This window comes from Rissa tridactyla, chromosome 13 (assembly GCF_028500815.1).
Source record: "Rissa tridactyla isolate bRisTri1 chromosome 13, bRisTri1.patW.cur.20221130, whole genome shotgun sequence".
In the NCBI taxonomy this organism is placed as follows: Eukaryota; Metazoa; Chordata; class Aves; order Charadriiformes; family Laridae; genus Rissa; species Rissa tridactyla.
This window is the reverse complement of record NC_071478.1, coordinates 4285188-4306597: the sequence shown is the minus strand read 5'-3', so window position 1 is coordinate 4306597 and position 21410 is coordinate 4285188. Positions and strand designations below refer to the sequence as shown.

Genomic DNA, 21410 nt, shown 5'->3' with positions numbered 1-21410 from the left:
TCTGCAAAATTTACCTTTCAAAATGTAGATCATATCCACAGGACAGAATAGCTCTCCACACACTACGGATATCCTGTTTAGATCGGTCAACCACAAATCTGTGAAATCCATCCAGCGTCAAATACTTCTCCTCAGGAACTGGCAGCAAAGATACGACCATCAAATAGTTAACGACTTACTAAGAAGTCTACACACCACACAGGAAAACGGCTGGTGTACGAGGTGGCTCCCTGCCAGCTTTCTCCTGGTTCACATCCCACCATGGCTCATTTCTTGAGTAGTTCTAAACGTAATGCTGTTCAGGTCCAATCTGGCCTCATTCTTTCCTCTCAAGGATGCAAATCCCCCAGCTGCCCTCTGGAATAGCTCCACCAATGTATCTAACCAGGTCTTAAGGATCCAGACTCGGCTGAATGCTGGATTCCCCTCTTCTGAGCTAATCTGGCATTTCCTACAGTGAAGAACAGAGTCCAAGCTCATGTCTATTCACTCTTCCACCTGACTAGAAAAAGAAATATCAAGCAAGACCCTGGAACTAAGCTCTGTTATAGCATGGCTGTGCTGTCTCCTCCGTGGGGAGACTAGTTATGAGGCATCTGAAGCTTCTCTTTCATCCTATTTTCCTCTTGTAACTTAGCAATTTTCCTATAAAAGTTCAGAAAGAATTTAAAACCATCTAGTTCAACCCCATGAACCTCCCGCTGTACAAGAAAAAGCCTTGAAACTATACCTCTTAGGAAGCCAGTTCTCTACCCAAGGTATTCACGTGGCCTGCGCACACTGTTGCACGAATTGCATAAACACAGTTTGCTCTCACTTACATTGATGAGTCCAGATTTACAGATATACAAATAAAAGCAGCATTTTAAATCACTATTTAAAAAAGTTAAGTTAGCTTCATTAAAAACAAAGTCAACCAAATTTATCAAGGCATCATGTAAGCATGCCAATATAAAAAAAAACGTATTTCTTTTCTATGACGTAATACTATAGAAAAATTCTATACAGTTACTACCTTCCTGTTTCTTTGTGGGGGACTTTTCAGGGTCCTTCTCTTCAGGTTTGCTCTTCTCAGGAGATTTTGGCTTTACAGTAGGTTTTTTCTCACTTAAGGCTGTTCGGCTAAGGGACAAAGTGAATGTTAGGATTAAAGTTTTCTTTTGTCTGTTCAAGAAACCAAGACATTCCTTGAGGGACTTTTATAATATCGAAGTTGCATTTCCCTCTTCCAATCAGCACACGGAAATATGGGAGGAGGCGTGGAATAAAAAAAAAATCTAGATTGTTAAAGAGAAATCAAATGTTTTACAACTGTCACAAGGCTGAAGACACCAACCTGACACTATTGAGCATAGACTTTTCCTTTGTAGGTGGTTTTGTAACCGGGCGCTTGGTGCTCACAACTTTCACTGGATGCTGTTCTTTGCCCGCTTTGTTGTACTTGCTCTTGTCAAATTTCGGCTTGGGCACACCATATTTCCTTAAAATCTTGCAACACAGAAAGTGAATAATTACCCAGTGCTTTCAAGTTACACAAAAAGATGCTGTAAATAGTTTTCAAAGCATTACCTGAGTAAGCTGATCCTCTAGCACCTTCTTCGGAGGACGGACGTTTGTGAAGAACACATGAAGGAGGTTGCCAGGAGTCTGAGAATTTATCTGCTCTTTACTAAGATAGATATCAGCAACCTTAATGGGTTTTGCTGGAGTTAAGCTCAGCATTTGCTCAGAATGGACGCAGCTTTTAAATATTTCTGTGAGGACTTCCCGAGCACCCGGGACCAATTTTTCACCTAATAAAAAAATAAAAAATAATGCAATACAGTAGAAAATACCATGACAAGCATTTACAATTTGAAACATGAAAAAACCATTCTGCATTCAACTAAAATATTGTATGACATGCCACTTGCTCCAAGATAAAAATCACTTAGAAAAATTCTACTGGCAGACTTGACCTTTCTGCACCCTAATACCCCATTTGTGATAGAAAGTGGAATGCCTTCTCCTGTTCTGGCCACATCCTGTAATGATTGAGTGACTGTAGTGGTGGTGAAAAAGTAGATTATTTATGATGCCAGTATAAAAATTACGTCACGTAGGTACACGCCAACACCTACCAACTGAACTAGTAGTCAACTGAACTTCCTCCAAATATTATCCTCCCTTGTCCCCTAATTCAGGATTCTGGCCCATTCCAGGTGTATCAGGGTGCGTACAGCTTTCATGTTGTTAGAGAATATAAACTACCAGCTCTTCTACTTGGACAGTTTCTACTCTAAAATTATACTGTGTCTAACAGTAGTAAATTTTGAGAAAATAGCCACTGTAATAAAAGTCACTGAACAACTCAGTTTTTTCAGTTGGTGGGAAGTTTTTTTTGTGGTTTTGCGTTGTTTTCCTTTTTGATTAGCTGTGATGGCAGTTAAGCAATATTCAGATTGCAAATAGCTGCTTGCCAACCGATGAGAGCGAGGAAACTTGATCTGAAATTACTCCCTGGCTCCCCCTCATTGTCACCCATCAATTAGCGAGTCATACTGAATTTACAAGCAGAATCTGACCCCTGTATGTGTCCTCCCCTCTCCCCCCTCAAAAAAAAGCACACTAGAAATGAGATGTTTGCCAGTATGAAAACCACATACCTTTTATTGATTTATCATTGAAATAATCTTCTAGTGCTGGGCTCCCTTGTGTATCAAATAAACTCTGATTTACAGTAGAAACAGTTAAAATCTCTTCGGTTGACATTTCCATCAGTTCATCTTCACCATCCAGACTTGACAAACCAATGAGATCACTACTATTAAATAGACTGGCTCGGATTTTCTCTATTTTAGCTCTTGACCTTATCTGTACAAATAACGAAATTAGTTAACAGGAATTCTGACAAAAATCAACTTCCATTTATATGAATTTGGGTATTAAGCTTTCTCCCCTCCCCATGTACATAATCACTATTGCATCTCTTCTACCTTTCTTCTACACCAATTATTTGATACCAGAATTCAAGTTCAGCCTAGAAAACATCCTTTCTAAGAACATCTGGCCACTGAAATCACCATGCTGTGAGTTAATCAGGCACAGCTCTGAACAAGCTATTCCATTTCCTGGTCTGGAGACAACCCTTAGAAATATCAGATAAGAAGCCGAAGTTTCAGATAGGTAACCGGTCATTATTTGCAACTCTGCGGTCCTTGCTTCAGTTCTCTATTTAGAAAAAAATGGCTGAATTAGCACAGGCCTTGAAGTCTCAGTTACACAAGCTGGGAACAGGAACAATAACTTCCTTTCATTCCAACAATAATCCCCAGGCATCATTATCAAAGCAGCTACAGACTTGGAGTAGGTTTCAATGTGAACACGCTGACAGCTTTCTGTACTCACTTTATGGTTTATTTCAACTCTGGTGTCTTCATGTCAATTAATAGCTTAAGAATAGCAACTGAAGATTTTCTATCTAAATAAGCTATTTTTCTTCTAAAAGGGAAAGTGAAACAATCCCAGACTATGCAAAAACATCTCTCTACACTCACAAGCTATCAGAAATGGCTGGGCTTTTGCAAGCTTCTGATAAGTCTGCAGCATGCAGTTAGTGTAACAACAGCAAGGAAGGGTTCTTGTGCACAGCTGAAAACCTGGAGTGATCCGGCATCAACGACAGCCACCTACAATGTCTTTAAGAATTAATTTGGAACTAGATATCAACAAAATTTATCATCTCTTTAAAGTAACTTTACAGAGAAATCTGTAGATGGTTTAAAATATGTGAAAGTGTAGTCATTAAACATTAAATAATTGCCTTGTGGGTCAAATCAAAGGGCCGCTTATCTCTAAATTAGTCTCCAGCAGTGGCCAGTAGCAAGTCTTTGAAGAAAGTTACATGAAAGAGGAAATGAATAGGCCTTTTCCTTTACATATTCTCTCAGTCTCCAGATATCAGCAGTTTAAAGATTTCCTAACTTGAAGGCTGCATTGACTGCTGTGCTTAATAGTTACCAATTTGCACATCCTCCACAAAGTTAATCTCTTATGAATTAATTTATACTCTTGGCTTCTGCAGCCCTCGCAAGCCATGAGCTCTACAGCTTGCAACATGCAAGAAGACTTCCAATTTAAAATTGCCACTTGATAACTCCACTACTAGGTCCGCTCCGTCCTTTGACGGACAGTGAATCCTTCCAAGCCTGAATGATACAGAGAAAGTCAATGGGGAATAAAGCTCCATGTTCCTCAGCCATCCTGTCCACGCTGAGAACTCCTAGTCTCCTTAGTCTTGTGTGCACATTGATATACATTTATTCTGCACCCATGAGTTATGCTGAGCTACACCTTGCTGACAGTACCTTTAACTCTCCATCATTCAAGTTGTGGCCTCTGTCAAGCAGAATCTTTACAGAAGAAAACATACAGCACACTTTTTCCTTAAGAGTCAGATCACAGTGTTACACACAAACCACAAAAAGTGCAGTATTTCTCAAAGCCAGAGGTTAAAAAAGAGTTACTAGAATCAGATCTCATTCTTTTAGAAAAAAAACTGACCCCAAAGGCACCCTTCTCCTAAATGAAGGCTATTACCTCCACTACAGCAAAACCTTTGATTGGCCGTGACAGAAGCGGCTGGTTGTCCAGAGATGTGACTGTGTACATTGATCCAACATCAGACACAGACGCTGTTTCTACATTGTCAAGCGGTTCCCCGAGGCTCCCGAGGCTGCCGAGGCTTCCAGTACTGCAGTGTGAAAGATCCAGGCTCTCCTGGCTGGAAACAACATGTGGTTCTAGCAATCCTGGTGGGATGGCCAGTTCCAGTCCAGCTTGAAACTGGTCAACTGAGATATCACTAACGGTCCGAGATATACCCTGCGAACTGCAGAGGGAAGCCTGGCTCGTAGATGCTGAAGCACTAACACTCATGGCAGGTGTGACACTGCTAGAGCTGCTGATATCCAAACTGTCTGCACTACTTGAAACAGTTGGTTTTTCCAGTTCAGTTCTGCATTCTCCTCCTTCTGCTTTGTCCTTGACTTTTTTGGGATCCTCTTCCTGCAAAGGGATGAAGATCTCATCTTTGAAGACTCCACCATGTGCATTACATGCCTTTCTGATTGCATTTCTGACAGTACTCTCCTCCAGGTGAGTTGGTATTCCAGAAATGACAAGCAAACGGCTATGAGCTGTGGGACCTACTAGTGCTTGACACGCATCTGCTACAGCATCATTTGTCACACCCAACCCTTGTGGATCCTTTTTAGTCAGGTGCCTGAGAATTATAAGCAGAGTCAGTGCTCTATGAAACCATAACATGTCCTCAGGCTTGCTTCCTCCTATACTGAGGATTGCAGCATCTGTTTCAGCTGCTCTGGATGAAGACCGTTTGCCTGAAGATGATGTCTTTTCCCGCTTCATTTTGACTTTTTTCCTCTTTGACAGCAAGCTTGGACTCTGTGGTGTCTGTCCTGGAGATGATGAAGACGAGGATGAAGAGTCACTAAGATTTGGGGCGCTTGTTGAAGACATCACATTAGCCGTTACACTCATGTTGATAGGTAACGTTACTTCTGCTACAGCAAGGCAGACTTCCATCAGAGCGTGAAAGTATGTTGAAAATCTTCCTTGGTCAGCCGCTCCAACGCCAGACCCACCGCACGCATTTCCGGACACCCAGTTTTGCGTTTCTTCATCGTACAATTTGTGGAGTTCTGACTGCAGGGCCATAAGCATAGCTAGACAGGGATTTAGCTGAAGGGCAATAGAAGATGACAATCCTGCTGGATTTTTTTTCTGCTCCAGATTGTGAATTTTGCGAAGCAATTCAGCCAAGAGATGAAATATTAATTCCTTCACACATGCTGCCATGTCAGTTGTCCAGAGAAAGTTCCCTGTGTGTGGAAGGCAAGACATGGGAGTCAGCAGTATGTCACTGTTAGTAGCTTTATTACATGAGTTGCAACAGTAACATTAAAAAAAGCACAAGAAAAGGTTGTTTCAGTGGCTGTATGCCATCAGTAAGACAGACAGGAAGGCTAGTTCAAGAAGTGCGTATCAACAGGAAATTTCTGGAGTTTGAAGAAAATTTCGATATAATAGAAGAGCTCAGAAATACTTTGTGATTGTAATTTTTCTTTTTTTCCTAGAACTCTCCATCTGAGCCAGCACATTATTGGTGCATGTTACTAAGTAAATACTGCACACTCACCTAAAAATTCCACTACTTGCAAGAGAACTGAAGCAGGAATAGTATCCAGTTCATCTTCTGATTTTCCATCCCCGTCTTCCAGTTTCCAAGTTAACAGCTGTTCTGTGAATGCCATCGCCAGGGGGAATTCAAGGGGAAGAGAATGCAAGACCAACACAGCTCCAGGAGGAGGAGATACTCCTAAAGCAAAAAGGTCAAAGAAAATACTTATCATGACTCTAGGCATTTGTAGAATAAAAGTAGTAACATATTTTTTAGGATTTTTTTGAGGCTAAATTTATGCCAAATGAGAATCTTCTCTATTAAATACCTTGTAATAAACAAATAGGAATGCTTATCTATAACGGTAAGTTGATGCAATCTATAGTTATAAATGTACAGATAACACTTCGGTTACATGACATGAAATAGAACTATTTTTAGCCTGTACTTATCTAAATACATATAGGACTTCCACAAAACCATTTATTGGTAGTATGATGTGCCTGATCAGTATTGAGGAAAACATCAGAGATGCTGTAGTTCAGCAAGAGAACTTGAAGACCTCCAACGGGAAGTTTTAAGAGCTCACTGCAGCTCAGTCACCTTCACTGCTCTAAATAAATCACACCGTCTCTCCCTTAGGCTGGAAGGGTAAAAAGAATATTAATGATTGCTCTTGCTTGAGGAGCTGGGATGACTTATGTGTTACTATACTGTATATATATTACTTTATGTATTAAAGGACCCTATAATCACCTACAAAAGAAAAAAAAATTAATCTCCAATCTCCATCGGCAACACAGCACTTCAAATAGCAATAGCACCAACTTGAACACCGCAGTAACATTCAAAAACACAGCTTTATCAGCTCCTGGAAGACAAAATCAGGAAACAATACAGATCCTGATGGATTTAACAGAACTAACAAAATAATAGTCAGTTGGTTTCAATGTTTATTAAACCATGTCTGTTCAGTTAAGAACAATGGCATATTTCTTTTAGGACCCATTTCTTAATACCTTGTACAAAAATACTGTCAAAAACAGTGGTAGGACTGGAGACAATATAGGAATTTCCTACAGAGGCGATGACGACACATGTCTGACTTCTGAGAATACAGTTAAAAAGTTTTGGGGTTTTTTTGTTTGGTTTTTGGTGGTGGTGGCTTGGGGTTTTTTTGTTCTTTGGGTTTGGGTTTTCTTTACCTAGTTTGATGTGGACCTTGTCCGTAGGGGTGATCACTGAAGGGTATTGATTGGTTGTTGGGGGAGGCGTTAGGCCTGTGTTGGTTGGAGAGGCATCTCGAGGATAGCACACTGCTTCAATTAGGTTTAACTGACCATTCCTTTTAACTTTATGCCCAAGTCCGTAGACAAGCACTCGAGCCCAAGGAGCTTTATACAGGGATGAACTAAGAAGAAAGCAAGAACAAGTTGGTTAGATTGTAGCTGGCTACTAAAAATCCCAACCCAATCACAGAAAGATTAAACACTCTGCAGTATCTACCCCACCACCCACAAAATGAGTCTCTGAGAAGAGAAAAATCTAAAAAAAAATGAGCACCTACATACTCAGGGCTCACAGAGGCTCAGCAGCACATCTTCAATCTTTGTCACCCTTGGATACTCAATTACTTACTCTTTGCGGAATCCAGACTGACTTTCCTTACAGGACACAATTACAAATGCAGCCCCAGGAAAATTAACATCCATATTGACTTTGGATTCTGAAATTGGGAATTCTTCAGCAGGGAACTGTTCTGGTGCCGTCTGTAACATAGCATTTCATAATGAAAGTCCCCAAGCAGCAGCAGCAAAACACCTCCCTCTTCTTTTCCAAATAAAACATAGCATTGTAAATAACATAGTGTGAGGCCACTTCATTTTAACACAATCCAGAGTATTGCTATCGCTTGTGTTTTCAGCGTGCCCACTATGATCAGAATAGGAATACAAGCCAACCAGAGAAACAATTCAGTGTGATGGACAGTATGATGGCAGTTAGAATCACGCACAAAGCAAGGGCTCCTTAGAAAGAAACCCAACACTGCTCATAAAACATGACTAAATATTTTACCTGTAAAAAGGAACAGATCTGTTTAGTGAGGTCTAACAGACTCTCCTCTCCTTGATGCAGTGTCCGAGTAATGGCAACAGTAAGCCACTCTCGGATGGCTTGTGAATTGCCCTGGTAGAAGAGGTCTGTGGCAGCACAGTTCTGGGAATGGACACAGTGTTGCAGGGACTGGGCCAAAAGAATAGAACTTGAACTGATTGTTCCATCTGTAATAACAAGTAAGGTAAGACAAATTTGGAGATCACTTCAGCATGTTTATGTAGCCTGTGAAACAGACAGCGGAAGGAGAAGTTTTAAAACACTTGGAAGATTACAAGCCTCTACTTTCACTGCTGAGCAAGTGCAAACCTCCTCCCAAAGGGAGGATCCTTTCTACTGCTGACCAAGACCAAACCTGCACCCCTGACACAGTGGTTGCAGATGGGATGGGGCTCTAAATGCCAGCTGTACTCTTCACCCGCCTTAAGCCAACCCTTAAGGAGGCCTGCCGTACATACAGAGCTGTGCATTCACAGCTGCCTCATTTTGTCCCATGTACGAAGGCCGGCGTATTTCAATTTAAGTACCGTGAGAACAAGTGACCAGAAACGCTCTCCTCCCCACTCGTTCTAGAGGAGGTGAAAGCAGCTTTATCCGTTCTCAGGCTTTCTCAAGAAACAAACTATATAGCTTTTGGGTGCCCCAAGTGAGTCACAAACCTCGACATGTCATGGATGTAATTCTGGAGCTAATGGGAGAAGTCAAAGAAAGACAAAGTGTAGTACACAAAGGAGAGGGCAATTCACCAAAACGCCAGTTTGGAAACTGTATGTATTAGCAGGACTTGAATTAGACACGTTTTAAAGAGGGGGAAAAAAATAAATAAAAGCTTGTAAAATTATCTTAAAGCCATGCAAAGTAGTGCTGTACTCTGCAAGAGGACCATTTACAATGCGGCATCTGTTAGAGGTAGCCAAGTTCCAGAGTAATTGGAGGAGGGAACAGGACTCTTTCCAATGGTAAATAATTACTTTCAGTTATTATTAGCCTATATTGAGCACTTCCTATTTCCTCCTGACGCTCCAGCCACATTACACACATTTCTTTGCATGCAGAATAGCTTTGTCACGATAATTGTCTTTGTTAACACTCACTTGAATTAGCCAAAGATTCTTTTCCATGATTCAGCACATACATTCTCTAATCAGATCTGTGATTCCAGTAGGAAAAGGACAAACCACTTTGTGAAACGAAGAAGAGTTGAATTTTGAAAACTAAGACCCAACTGGCATTTAGTTTTACTACCCTGGATTCAAACTATAAGACATTCTCAACTCCTTACAAGTATCCCATATGGATACTTCCCTGCCCGACCCCCGCCCCCAAAAAAATCCAAACCCAGAAGATCACTGATGACAAAGGGACAGAAACACACTGAATGCAGCCTTAGAAGGGCCTCTGAACTCTCTTGAACACTTAGCTAGATCATTAGCAAGAATTTCAGTTTAGTACCCTATCACCAAGGTCAGGAGTCCACTGAGACATTTTTTCAAATCCCATCATTATTAACCAACTAATCAACAAGTGCCAAATTGATTAATTTTTTTTTTTTGTCCCCAGAAAACTACTGTACCAGAAAAGAGCTGTGATAAAAAAAATTTTAAAAAATCAGTGTTTACCAGGAAGAGGTGGTGCAAGAAGTTGGTTGGATAGCAACTGCAGGTGCTCCAGAGTGATATCACGGATAGCAGGAATATGAAACAGACGAGTAAACATATGTGGAGATTTGGGGGCAAAAATGTTGAGGAGAGCCATGCGGCAGTATAGCTTGGCCAGAGAAGCTTCACTTCGCAAAAGTTCTCTATAAACACAAACATCAAAACATAAAATTGCTTCACCATCCTTAAAATAAGCCATGTCCAGCAACCTGCCCCTGAATCCAAACATATATGCCTAATTTATTCTTATTTAAAAGGTTCAGGTAGACCAAAATCTTTCTTATTCACTTAAGGTAGCACTCAGCCCACTTAATTCTGGTACCAAATTAAGGTACCTGAATTAGAAGCCAACACTCCACAAAGTCAGTCAAGAGTTCTTGAGCTTTTAGATAGAAACTAATGGTACAAGAAACCTCAGCTTCAAGGAAACCTATTAGACCAGCATATATAAAAACACTGTTGCATGACTAAGTAAAATCCTTCCAAGACGACAGTTACAACCAAAGAAAAAAATATATCAAAACCCCACTACCCATTAAAACAAAGATTCAATGAGTCTTTGTCAGCTTTAATCCAACAACTACAATAAGATTCAGAAGTTTACTACTACTCAGAACAAGGTTGCAGAAAATAATCGTACTATAAGAAATGCTATAGATCAAATCAGATAATACAAACGCCTTCTAACATCTCTGGTTTTACCTGTGAATTTGGATATTGGTGTTATCCAGGGTAACCAATCCATTTGTTGCAGTCCTCCTATAACCAGCAGGTGGCCTTTCTAACATGTCAATAGGATACCAGTATCTTACCAGGACTCCTTCACTTCTGAGATATGTCTCCACTTGTACCAATTCATTTACCTGGAACACCAAAACCAAGACTGTCAATAAACATAGTAATGATGACGATAGTTTGAGTCTCCTTTTGAAGGAAAAGAACTAGCATTCTAAGCAGTGTAGTGCACTTAAAACGTATTGCTCACAGATGTGCGATGCTGATGCATTAAAAGCCCTCCCAATGTATCTTTACTCACTGAATCAACATCCAGGACCACACCATGAAGACCAAACGTCTTCAGCATCCCACGAATGGCAAACTTGGGCAAAGCTGTTCCAACAGCACTACTGGTAACGTTGTTACTGTCAGGAGAACGAGTCACCACTGTGAGACCTGGGCAAAAAAGGGACAACAGCTTTAAGATACAGCACTTCTCTCAGACTGACATTTATACAGTAGATCCCAAATACTAGAGCCCCTTAGCTCTTATTTTCCCCTCAAGATCCTTTTTTCTGACCTTACCTTTTCGTACTTTATCAATTGTAAATTTGTTTGCTTCATCTTTGATATCCTCAATAGTAGGAAGGTAGAGGTCTCTTGGGATGCCACCATTTTCCTCATAGAGGAATTCTACAGTTTGTCGTGCTATATCAACCATTCCTGGCAGACAGAAGGGAGTGCTAGTTATTTTCCCCAGCCACTTGAAATAAGCTCTTATTCTCAGTAACGTCAAAAGCAGATGAGCTAATTACTTAAATATTCTTTCAGTCAGGCTGATAGATAGGGAGTAGAGCTTTCCTGAGACACGCTTGTACGCTTCTCATTATGGCTCAGAATTCTTACTTTGCTCTTACCGTGACTTTCCCACAAACAGGTCATTTTGCCAGAACTGTATTAATTTACAAACAAGCCCCTCCTTATTAAACCGTTCCTCAAAAGTTTTGCATCGATACAGTCACAGACAGAAAACGCACATAGATAATTTCTTCCCAAACTGTTATTCCAAAGTATTTCTGTATCCACAGCACAACAAATTCTACCGCTATTTCTAAAACCATTTTCCCCTATTTAAATGGTCCAACTTAAAGTGTTAAAGAAAAATCATGACAACAAAACAAATTTTAAGTACTTAACGAAAACAGCAAGTGAATTATTTTTTTTTAATTTAAATTTTCCAGCCTTGAATACAGTAAAACTTAAGAAACACAGGTGTTATCTGAACACTTACTGCACATCATAAAACAAGACGCATGGAATTGAACATAGCCATACCTAACTGTAAAGCTCCTTTAATCTGATCCAAGCCAGACTTCCTCTCAGCCTCATTACGGAATCTTCTTCTAATTGTAGGGAAAACTTTAGTTTCCCAGGCTTTAACCAACAGGGCATAGTGATCCTCCTACAAAGACAAAAGTCATTTAGAACACCAAGGAGAAAGAAGAGTTAACGATAGCTATATTTTCCTTAAGGAAGCAAGGAAAAACCTTGTGTGGCAAAACTTAAAAATCTGAATTACAAGATCTGTTATTTAGACTGCAAGTTACAGCAGGCAGAGCTTGCCATGTTCCTCACCCGGGGAATATCATCATCGTCATCATCATCGCTTTCATCATCTGCAATAGGAGGGGGATGGGGATCGGGGCCTGATGTGATGAAGTTCTCATAGCTCAGTTCCATTTTATAGTGGCAAGATGTGTCACTGTCATACTCTGCAAAACACACATGGAAATAGTGAGATCCTAACGCACGAAACGGCATGCAAAAATATTCCATGAGGTTTTTGAAATATATTGCATTCCATGGTCTCCAATCAGTCTGTGGAAACGTAATGCATTCTAACATAGCGTAACCAAATGGTTGATTCCATCAACTATAATATCTTATTGTATTCAAAGCCCTAATAAAATAATCTCTCATTGCAGTTGCATTAATTGAGAATAATTTGTGCATCCATATAAACGAAGACTAGAGTAAGGGTTTTTTTAATTACCTTGTCTAAAAATCAAATAAGCATGTATTTGACAATGCTTGTTGTACTGCTTCACCTAAATAGGCAGTACCCAAGGACTGCAGCCAGGATGTGCTTAAATCCTATTTAATTGATTACAATTTCTCCTGAAAGATTTTTAAAAAAATGTTAGTCATCACTTTACGTTGTTGAGCCGTAGCAACAGCAGCAATTCTACAGGGAGGTCCATGGGTCCCAGGATCAGAAGCTATGCTGGTGCCAGCATCGTTATCACTATCAGAAGCCATGGCAAAAGGCAAAGCTTCAAAGTTGGCACTTATTTCTTCAGCTAGGTCAATACACAGATCAGCAGCATTCCTGTGAGCCTGTCCTTCAGCATAGGCAAATTGGCGAGATCCAAAGTTAGCACGGACTTTTGTGTTCTGAAAGAAGATACACATAAAAGCATTAAGATGAGTTGTGGATTGTTTTGATCCTTCTCTTTGCTCTTTTTAAAAAACCTCAGCCAAAAGGGATAAGCTGATCTCATCTCCATGCCATACAGTTTTCCCAGCATCACTAGCCATAAAACTAGCTGCAGCAGGGAAAGCATTAAGCTTCTAAACATAAACTTTGAACTTGCCTTTTTTCTAGCTTCAAGATAAAGCATACTTAGCTAGTACACTTTGAAGCAAGGTCACTGCTGAGAAGGAATACTAATAGAAGGGCTACTAGCACAGAATAATGCCTTCTCATGGAGCCAGCTACACATCAGTGTCCTAACGGGCAGAAAAAGTTCAAAATAATGACAAAACATATGCACCCGGGAAGGGTAACGGAATACCTCAACCTACCTCAATAAAGATAAAAACTATCGCTCTTTTTCATACATAGGTAAGCAGGCTCAATACCTTATATACAGTTTTTAATGCTTCTGAAATAATATACATCAAGCAACATATTTCTGTTAAAAACTTGCCTTTTTCTGAATATGGACAACCGGCCACATCCCACCAGAGACATCTTCCAGATACGGCCCAAGTCGCTGCCCACAATACGTAAAATAAACTCTGCCTTTAGCTGGCTGCCCTGGAGGGGGCGGAGTTCCTTCTGTTCTTTCCCATCCGATTCCTGCCACATCACCTGTGGAAATATAAAATCATCAAGAGAAGAATATGGATTTAATCTGTTTTCTCACCCACTGTTTCCCTTACATTTTCTGATTTACCAGGTAAGCAAGTTAGCTGTACTCTTACATACCAGGAGAAAGAGTCACATCCAATCTAACACTCTTCCACTGTAGCAAGCTGGAGCCGTTGTAATGCACCGCTCGCCCATTGCTGAGAAGTAACACAAGAAGAAAATTAGAAAGAGCACTGAAACAAATAAGGATACAACTCACTACCAGCTGAAGTCTAGGTAGCTGCAATACTAACAAAAGGCAACTCAACTCTCCGTATTTTGATAAGGAGATATTCTAGTTCATCATTTTAACATGTCAATTAAAATGTACGTGTTGCCTACTACAATGCGTTCACAATACTCCTCCCTAAGAAGCTTACAAGGGTACTGAGCAAGGCCATGATTTTTGATGTACACCTCCAACGTACTTGTGAAAAAGACAGGTGCCCACTGGGTTTGTCCAAGCACCATCCCGTTTTTCCGCTTCTGTAGCAAACCCAAATGAAACTATTGGCCCAGTGTCATCATCTGTATCTCCATAAGAAACTATTTCAATTTCCCAGTAGAATGATGGTGCCTAGAAATAAAATTTAAAAATTATTTACAAACATAGGTAAAATAGAATATTTTCTTTCCTCTCCTTTTCACGGACTATTGCATATTAAATGACACAAACCGTCATACAGTTGCAAGTTCTTACCTGTACTGGAACTGGTGAAGTAGCATAGATAAACGTGCCCCGAGGAAGCCCCCCACCTGCGCTAGGATCAGCCAAAAAGGTCACAGCTGTGAGATGCGATGAAAACATGCATGCTCGCACAGGGGGAAACACTCTTGATGGACTCCAAGTGATTTCTTTGGGCTACAAACAGGAACAGAGCATTTTATTCTACCAATTACAGTTGAAGCCATCTACTGAAATCCAATGATACATTCTTTTATGAACTGCACATTTAATACAACACATACAACTACCACAATCACAACAAATCACAGCCCATTACAGAAATTCACAGTCAATGAAAGGTTTAAACAAGAATCCAACCAGTTTGGCTCCAAGACCACAGGCAGACCCTCTGCACTCAGTGGCTGGCTTCATTTGCAAGGGGCAGAGGACTCAGCACTGTTTCTGTGCTCACCTGCCTTCTGTCTGCTTGGAGTGGAGGAGGGGGAGGTCGAGCACAGTCACGATACAACATTCGTAACCTTTCACACTGCATTTCTACAACAAGGAGCCTCTCCCCTGTAACAACAAACCAAACCGAGCCATGAGGTCCCAAGTAAATCTAGTTACTCAAGTCCAACAATACAGTCTTAATATGGGTAAATAGAAACAAATCTGACATTTGCATTTTAAGATATCTGATCTAATAGTCTCACTTACCTGATCAACAAAATTAAGGACAAAATCTAAATGTACACAAGCAATTGTTTTCCTCATGTTTAATTTATATGTGGTTAGCAAAGACATTGTTATGTTAATTAAGATATACTGAAAGGCTCTGACATATTCCTAAAACTTGCCCTTGAACTAAGACTTCTGCTGGGCCTACTGCTTAAACAAGAGGGAAGGAAATCAAGAGCTCAATGATAAGGGAGAAAGCATTGTAAAAAACAGCAAAAAGGTCATAAAAAGAAAACATACAAGCAATAACGTCAAACAATACACCAGGTTACAGTGGAAGGAAGAAAAGTGGAGAGGGTTCAGAAGCATAGTAGTAGAGAGCCAGCCTCAGGACTCGCATCTTCTGTGATGCACAGTGTAATTGTGTTCTGGCCTAAGCTTTATGCCTAATGTTTAAAATGATTTAGTCTGGTTATTAGTTACTCTTACGTTAACAGCTCTGCAGCTATGACAAGACATGCTCTACTGTGCTAGCTATCAAACTCTAAGTAGCTGGAGGACAAAACACTGGAAAGATTTTAAGAGCTGTTATGTCTCCGAACTGAATATGACAATGAAGCTGCAAGAATACGTTGAACACCTACCAGGGCTGCACTCCTGTGCTACCAAATTAAGAACTTCTACAGCAGCTGGACACTGTTGAATGAATTCTTCACAGAATGAGCTGTCTTCTAACAGCTGAGCCATCACCAGGCATGCTCTTAATGGAAAAATAATACGTTTAAAGCATTACAAAAGTGCATGCTGAATTCAAAGTTGTCTTTACATGTATTGAATTCAAGACTATTTTTAAGAGACAGCACACTGGCTGATCTATTTCTTTGTCTGATTGCTTAGCTATCCATGGGAGCTTCTGCAATGACAGCTTCCCCTGTTTCATAACATTTACTTACAAGAAGCATTTGCTCAATGCATTGTCAGTGTTACAGGGGGCACTTTATTTTTGGTGCTCATTTTAACAACATCTAGACACCAAATGTACTTAAGGAAGCAAACAAGAATTTTTGCATTGTCCCCTGCTGTTGCATGTCAATACCCACAGAGGAAGAAAACAAGAACCCATGCAATTTTCTTGAACATTTATGTAGGGTATCAGAACAGACTGAGGTGGTGCACAAAAACCCGACGACTCACCTGGTTCTTATTTCAGCAAGAAGACGGACCACTGCCATTACTGGAGTTGAGCCATCTCCTGTTGCAGGAAGTGAGGTGTGAATAGATAGACTTCCCTCCTGAGGAAGCAACATGGACTGGACTGCCTGTACTACCTTCTCAGTAATGGACAGTTTATGAAGAGGCAATGCCTGATGGTGGGGGGGCACGGTAAAAAGTTAAATTCAAGTAGTTAGTTTCTAAGAAATGAGGGTGTTTTATTACCTGGAGTTAATTCTTATTTTGTACTATCACAAACCCAGCACCAAACATCGGTCAAAAAAAAAAAAACCAGAAACAAAACAAAAAAACCCCCGAACAGTATGCAATGGAACATCCTTAAGCACCAAAAGATGAATATCCATGTTATTTGAATGAGAACTTAAATATATATATTGTTAAGATATGTTTAAAACAATGAGGCAAACTTTACAAATAATTAGTCAAAGATGAAACGACTTTTTACATGCTGCAGATTAATTGCAGGTATGCTGTGACAGAAAAAATAAATAATTGATATTATACTTAATATTAGATTCTTAAAATTACCGTACCTCAGATCTTGGAACACAGAGCCTAGATAATGGAATAGTTAATATGTCTGATGCTTGTGAGGTCTTTCTACTGTCTATACTGGTAGGTGGAAATTTGACCGTTGCTATACCTTCCTGTTCATTAATAGATGCCACAACTCCAATGCTTCCTGCTATTCCTTTACCTAAAACCTACAACCAAAGAAGGTCTGTGTAAGATTTAAGGCTTTACAAACAAGAAACACTGAGTGTTTAACATCACACACCAACTCAACACACAGTTAGAGCTGGGTATTTCAGGAAACAGGAGTAACATACAATAGCAGTCTCCACAAGTGACACTGCAACTGCTTCACAATCACTGGCAGTCTGCGCACTGCTCCACAAGGATTCCAACGCAGGTAAAACATCGACGAAAGCACCAATTCTCGTTTAAGACATAAAATGTGAAAAGCGCTGAATTACCTGAACTTCAGAACCTATTTTGATAGTCTCCTTAAAGCCACCCAGAGCACAAAGGGCAGCTACTGCTTGCCGAGCAATTCTTTGAAGTTTGGCAAGTTTCCTTCCGCTGCTACTCCCATTCTCCAAAATACTCTCTGCATATTTCCCGAGTTGTGGAATGTACATCAGAGCCCGAGACAGAACCTGAAGACAGAAGCAAAAATACCAGAGAATGACTTCAAAGCACAATTCAAACAAAAACCAACGCCCCAAGCCTCCAGCCCACACACAGTCTCAGAAGAATTATTTTTGTTCTTGAAGAGAATTACATAACTCAGAATATTCTAAGTTCTCTGAAGTGTGAACACCACCAAAGCCAGCTCCATTCCCTAATAACTTTTAGAATCACAGTTACATATAAAATCTTAGCAAGAGTCTTCACTCAAGGATTTAGCCTAAGCAATAGATTAGGAGCTACAGGATTCAGAGGAACATAAAAGCAATGCGCTATATTTTCCAGCCAACACTTCAGACCCTCAGAGGGTCTAAACGCCAAAGAGGACTGAATAGCAAAGGTAGAATAACTACCTGGCAACGGCAAGATAAGTCCCTAAAAAAACCAACGTTATTAATTACTGAAAAGAATGACAGGTTAATTATAGAATGACAACACATTCTCTAGTGCTGGGTAATTTTTGATTATTTATTCCACCCTAAGACATCAGAAAGGGCTGCTTCTGTGCAGTTACACATCCCTGTTTGAAGTGCTGGAAGTGGTAAATTGGAAGGGAATAGCTTAGGAATTTGCTAATAATTAAGTCATCTTAACTACTCAATACATGCTTCGTGTAGAACTTGATGCTTTATCTTCTGTTTGCTTACTTTTTCAGCAGTTGTTGTCCATATCTGAGCTGCATTTGATTCTGGTGCCATCAACAAGCTATGTAGCAAAGCGATCACCTCTGCTGCCATGCTGTTTGCAACATGACCACTAATGAACGGCCTCACAGGATCCGTCCTATACAGAAGAAAGCGATTTGCCCATTCATTTCAGAACAAGAAAAGGAGAAAAAGCTTCAACTGTCAACAACAATATACAGCACAAAAAAGGGATGTTTATGAAAACCGAGATATTTTTTCTAGAGCGCTACAAATACTGGTATACTGTCTATACTCTAAGTACAGAGTTGTAGTGACCTACCTGGCAAGCTCAGAATTCCTCTCTCTGCAAATTGATGTTTGGGCGGTCTTCTTTTTGTCCCCAGTAGACAACCCACTGGTAGTTTCTGGATTGACAGTTTCTATGGGTGGCCCAACACTAACTATTAGACCAGACTGCGCCCACTTAGTTGCCTTTCGAAGGGCTGCAGCAGCTTCTTCTGTAATAACTTCACAGCAGCCGCTCTGAAAATAAAATTGCCATAGAAGACAAATACTAATGATAGCTCTATTTGGCCACACTATGTGACGCATTTAACTCTCCTCCCTCTGCGTATGTAAAAGTACCGAGAACACATCAAAACATCCTCCCGTATATGTATTAGTCACAGTCATAAGACAAATTCTTTCTGTTGCTTTTTCTCATCTACAAAAAGATCAGGGATCAATGTGGATTCATTGCCTTTAATATTCTGTTCTTAGCTTAACAGTATAGTTTCTATTCTCTGATCAAAAAGCCACACATGAGTATTACTGGTGCAAATACTCAAGAACATGTCTGAAAATATACAAGAAAATTCAGTTTAAATATGTGGTTTAAAATTCGTACTATTAATATGCATTAAACACTTCAGGAAAGAGACTAAAGTGGCTTAAACATGAGCTACAACGCTTGGAAGAAGCCTTAGCTGAAATTATTTTTCATTATTTATCCTTGTATTTACATCAATAACTATATAATGCTAACATTACATATAAAGTTATCTTTCTGAACAGTTCTGTAAATTAAGCAACATTTAAATCCCATTTGTTAATGGGATTTAAATCCTATGTTAAATCCCATTTGTTAATGGGATTTAACATCAGTAAAACCCAAGAATTTTGACTGCCCACTGATTTTAACGATGTTGAATAATTCTTTAGTTATTCCTTTTCTTACTTTTGTCATGTCTCGATCCATTTTCACTACTTTCTCCATATTGGCTCCAGTTCCTAGGCGGAATGGACGACCTTCTGAGCTACTATTACAGTGAAAATAAACCACATTAGCTTTGTTTTCATTGGTGGAAAAAACTATCTGAACTATACAGTCCAATTTAATATTATGCATGTTTCTAAATTATTTGAAAGCAACCCTTGCAACCTAATTGCTTAACAATAATAGAAATACTTGATAGTTAAGGACATACACAATTGCACTGTACAAGAGGAATTTAATACTATTGAATGTAGTTATTTGCATAGCAATTTAACCATTCCCCCCTCAAAAAGTAGTATCATGAAACTGGCTTTTACTGAACACAAATGCCTGAGGGCTCCGAGTTAACCTTTCACCGAAGAACACCCAACAGCTCTACTTTTTAACATCATTTCTGGGGCATGGGTTCAAAACCAACTTGGAGTGGGGGAAGATTAAATAAATAGTACAAAATGCAAGAGGCAATAACGTTTGTTGTTTGACATTCAGAGATCACAAAGTCCAGATGGGTACTAATACTAAAGAAGCTGTAATAGCAAATTATTATCCAGTGTACGCATTATTAAAAGCTAAGCTTTTAAAGCCATTTTGCTTTGATAGTTCTATTTGTTAGTCGTACATAGTCTGTAATACCATAACAAGATACTTTCAGTTTTTTATGATGGAGTATCATGAAGTAGCTAATTTTTCATGTGATTGTTTTCAGACAGATTAAGATGTTTTTAAGTTCCTTTGCTAATGTCTTACACGGACGCCAGAACCAAAACATCACACTACGTATCCTTTTATATATCTGTATGCTCCATTTCATCTTCGCTGCTCTCATCATTGCTAAGTTGTCTTCTACAAAACAGCCAAGTCAAGGAAGCATTGAGATTTAGATTCTTTCTGCTGCTGCCTCACCATGAATTCAGTATAGTGGTATGCATTTTTATCAAGGTAACAGTATGCTAAGCATCAGCCCTATATGCTATTTTTGCATTATCTTATTATTTTGCAAGTAAACACAACAAACTGGGAAGACATTTTGCTTTCCCATTTACTAGTATGTCTAGGATGCATTTTTCTACAGCTGTAGCACTAAAAAAAAAAAAAAAAAAGAAGAAAGGGTACTGGCGAAATTGGTTGCTAATTCCAATCCGGTGAGTTAAGATTACCTTAGTAATGGCTGAAGGACTTCATGGGATGACTGGTCTTCCCGTTTATGAATAAAAATAGAAAGTTTACCATCCACTGCCTCGCTTTCTTCTCCAGGATCTTTATCACCTTTTATGGAGTTTTTAGGGCTGGCTTTTGCTAAAGTAGTATCCGGCTCAGAGGCAGTTGGAGAAAGAACCGTCTGGCATCCTTGAAGTAGAAAAGAGAAAAAACAAACCACAGAGCTGTGACACGCACCTTAGTCTGAAAACAGTTAAATTAAGAGGAGGATGGAAAGTCAGACATATCCCATCTTTCAACAGTGACATATCATATACCTTTTCCTACTTGAGCTTGCTAAAAATACTAAAGCTCCTTGCAGAAACATGACTTGCTTGGCAATTTCTCAAATTAGCACGACGCCAAAAAGATGCTGGTACCTGGTACTACATAATCCGCCAGTTTTGCCAGCAACAGAGAGGCAATCTTGGAGGCTGGGTCACTGGGATCATCCTGTTCACTGTTCAGAGAGGGGACCGAGTAACTCCAGGGAGGCAATTCCACATTTCCACAGTCCTCAACGCTCATGAGAGGCAACGCAGCACGACACAACTGGAGGATTATAAGGACCAACTTTGGAGAAGGACGCTGATCCAAGAGAAGTGACAGAAGCTTGGACACGCAGGCTGGCTGACTCAGGATTGCTTTACCTATGTGACTCCTGAAAGGGAAAAAAAC

At 39.9% G+C, this 21410-nt stretch overlaps 1 protein-coding gene across 4 annotated transcripts in view; it reads right to left on the bottom strand.

Moving 5' to 3' along the window:
- HECTD4 (HECT domain E3 ubiquitin protein ligase 4) overlaps positions 1–21410 on the bottom strand; it is a 76713-nt gene that overhangs the window by 11857 nt on the left and 43446 nt on the right. For all 4 annotated transcript variants that reach the window (XM_054220127.1, XM_054220129.1, XM_054220128.1 and 1 more), the window contains exons 36-66: positions 21113–21393; positions 20693–20882; positions 19497–19578; positions 18600–18802; positions 18281–18416; positions 17420–17602; positions 16976–17146; positions 16404–16573; positions 15854–15969; positions 15004–15107; positions 14565–14726; positions 14293–14441; positions 13943–14022; positions 13662–13825; positions 12888–13125; positions 12307–12443; positions 12007–12133; positions 11257–11394; positions 10991–11127; positions 10657–10817; positions 9916–10097; positions 8258–8463; positions 7820–7950; positions 7387–7592; positions 6200–6379; positions 4579–5882; positions 2646–2853; positions 1570–1793; positions 1337–1488; positions 1016–1122; positions 15–138 (exon numbers count right to left, since the gene is read on the bottom strand). In XM_054220127.1, the coding sequence (XP_054076102.1) occupies positions 15–138; positions 1016–1122; positions 1337–1488; positions 1570–1793; positions 2646–2853; positions 4579–5882; positions 6200–6379; positions 7387–7592; positions 7820–7950; positions 8258–8463; positions 9916–10097; positions 10657–10817; positions 10991–11127; positions 11257–11394; positions 12007–12133; positions 12307–12443; positions 12888–13125; positions 13662–13825; positions 13943–14022; positions 14293–14441; positions 14565–14726; positions 15004–15107; positions 15854–15969; positions 16404–16573; positions 16976–17146; positions 17420–17602; positions 18281–18416; positions 18600–18802; positions 19497–19578; positions 20693–20882; positions 21113–21393 (6153 nt within the window). The remainder of the gene's footprint in view (positions 1–14; positions 139–1015; positions 1123–1336; positions 1489–1569; positions 1794–2645; positions 2854–4578; positions 5883–6199; positions 6380–7386; positions 7593–7819; positions 7951–8257; positions 8464–9915; positions 10098–10656; positions 10818–10990; positions 11128–11256; positions 11395–12006; positions 12134–12306; positions 12444–12887; positions 13126–13661; positions 13826–13942; positions 14023–14292; positions 14442–14564; positions 14727–15003; positions 15108–15853; positions 15970–16403; positions 16574–16975; positions 17147–17419; positions 17603–18280; positions 18417–18599; positions 18803–19496; positions 19579–20692; positions 20883–21112; positions 21394–21410) is intronic.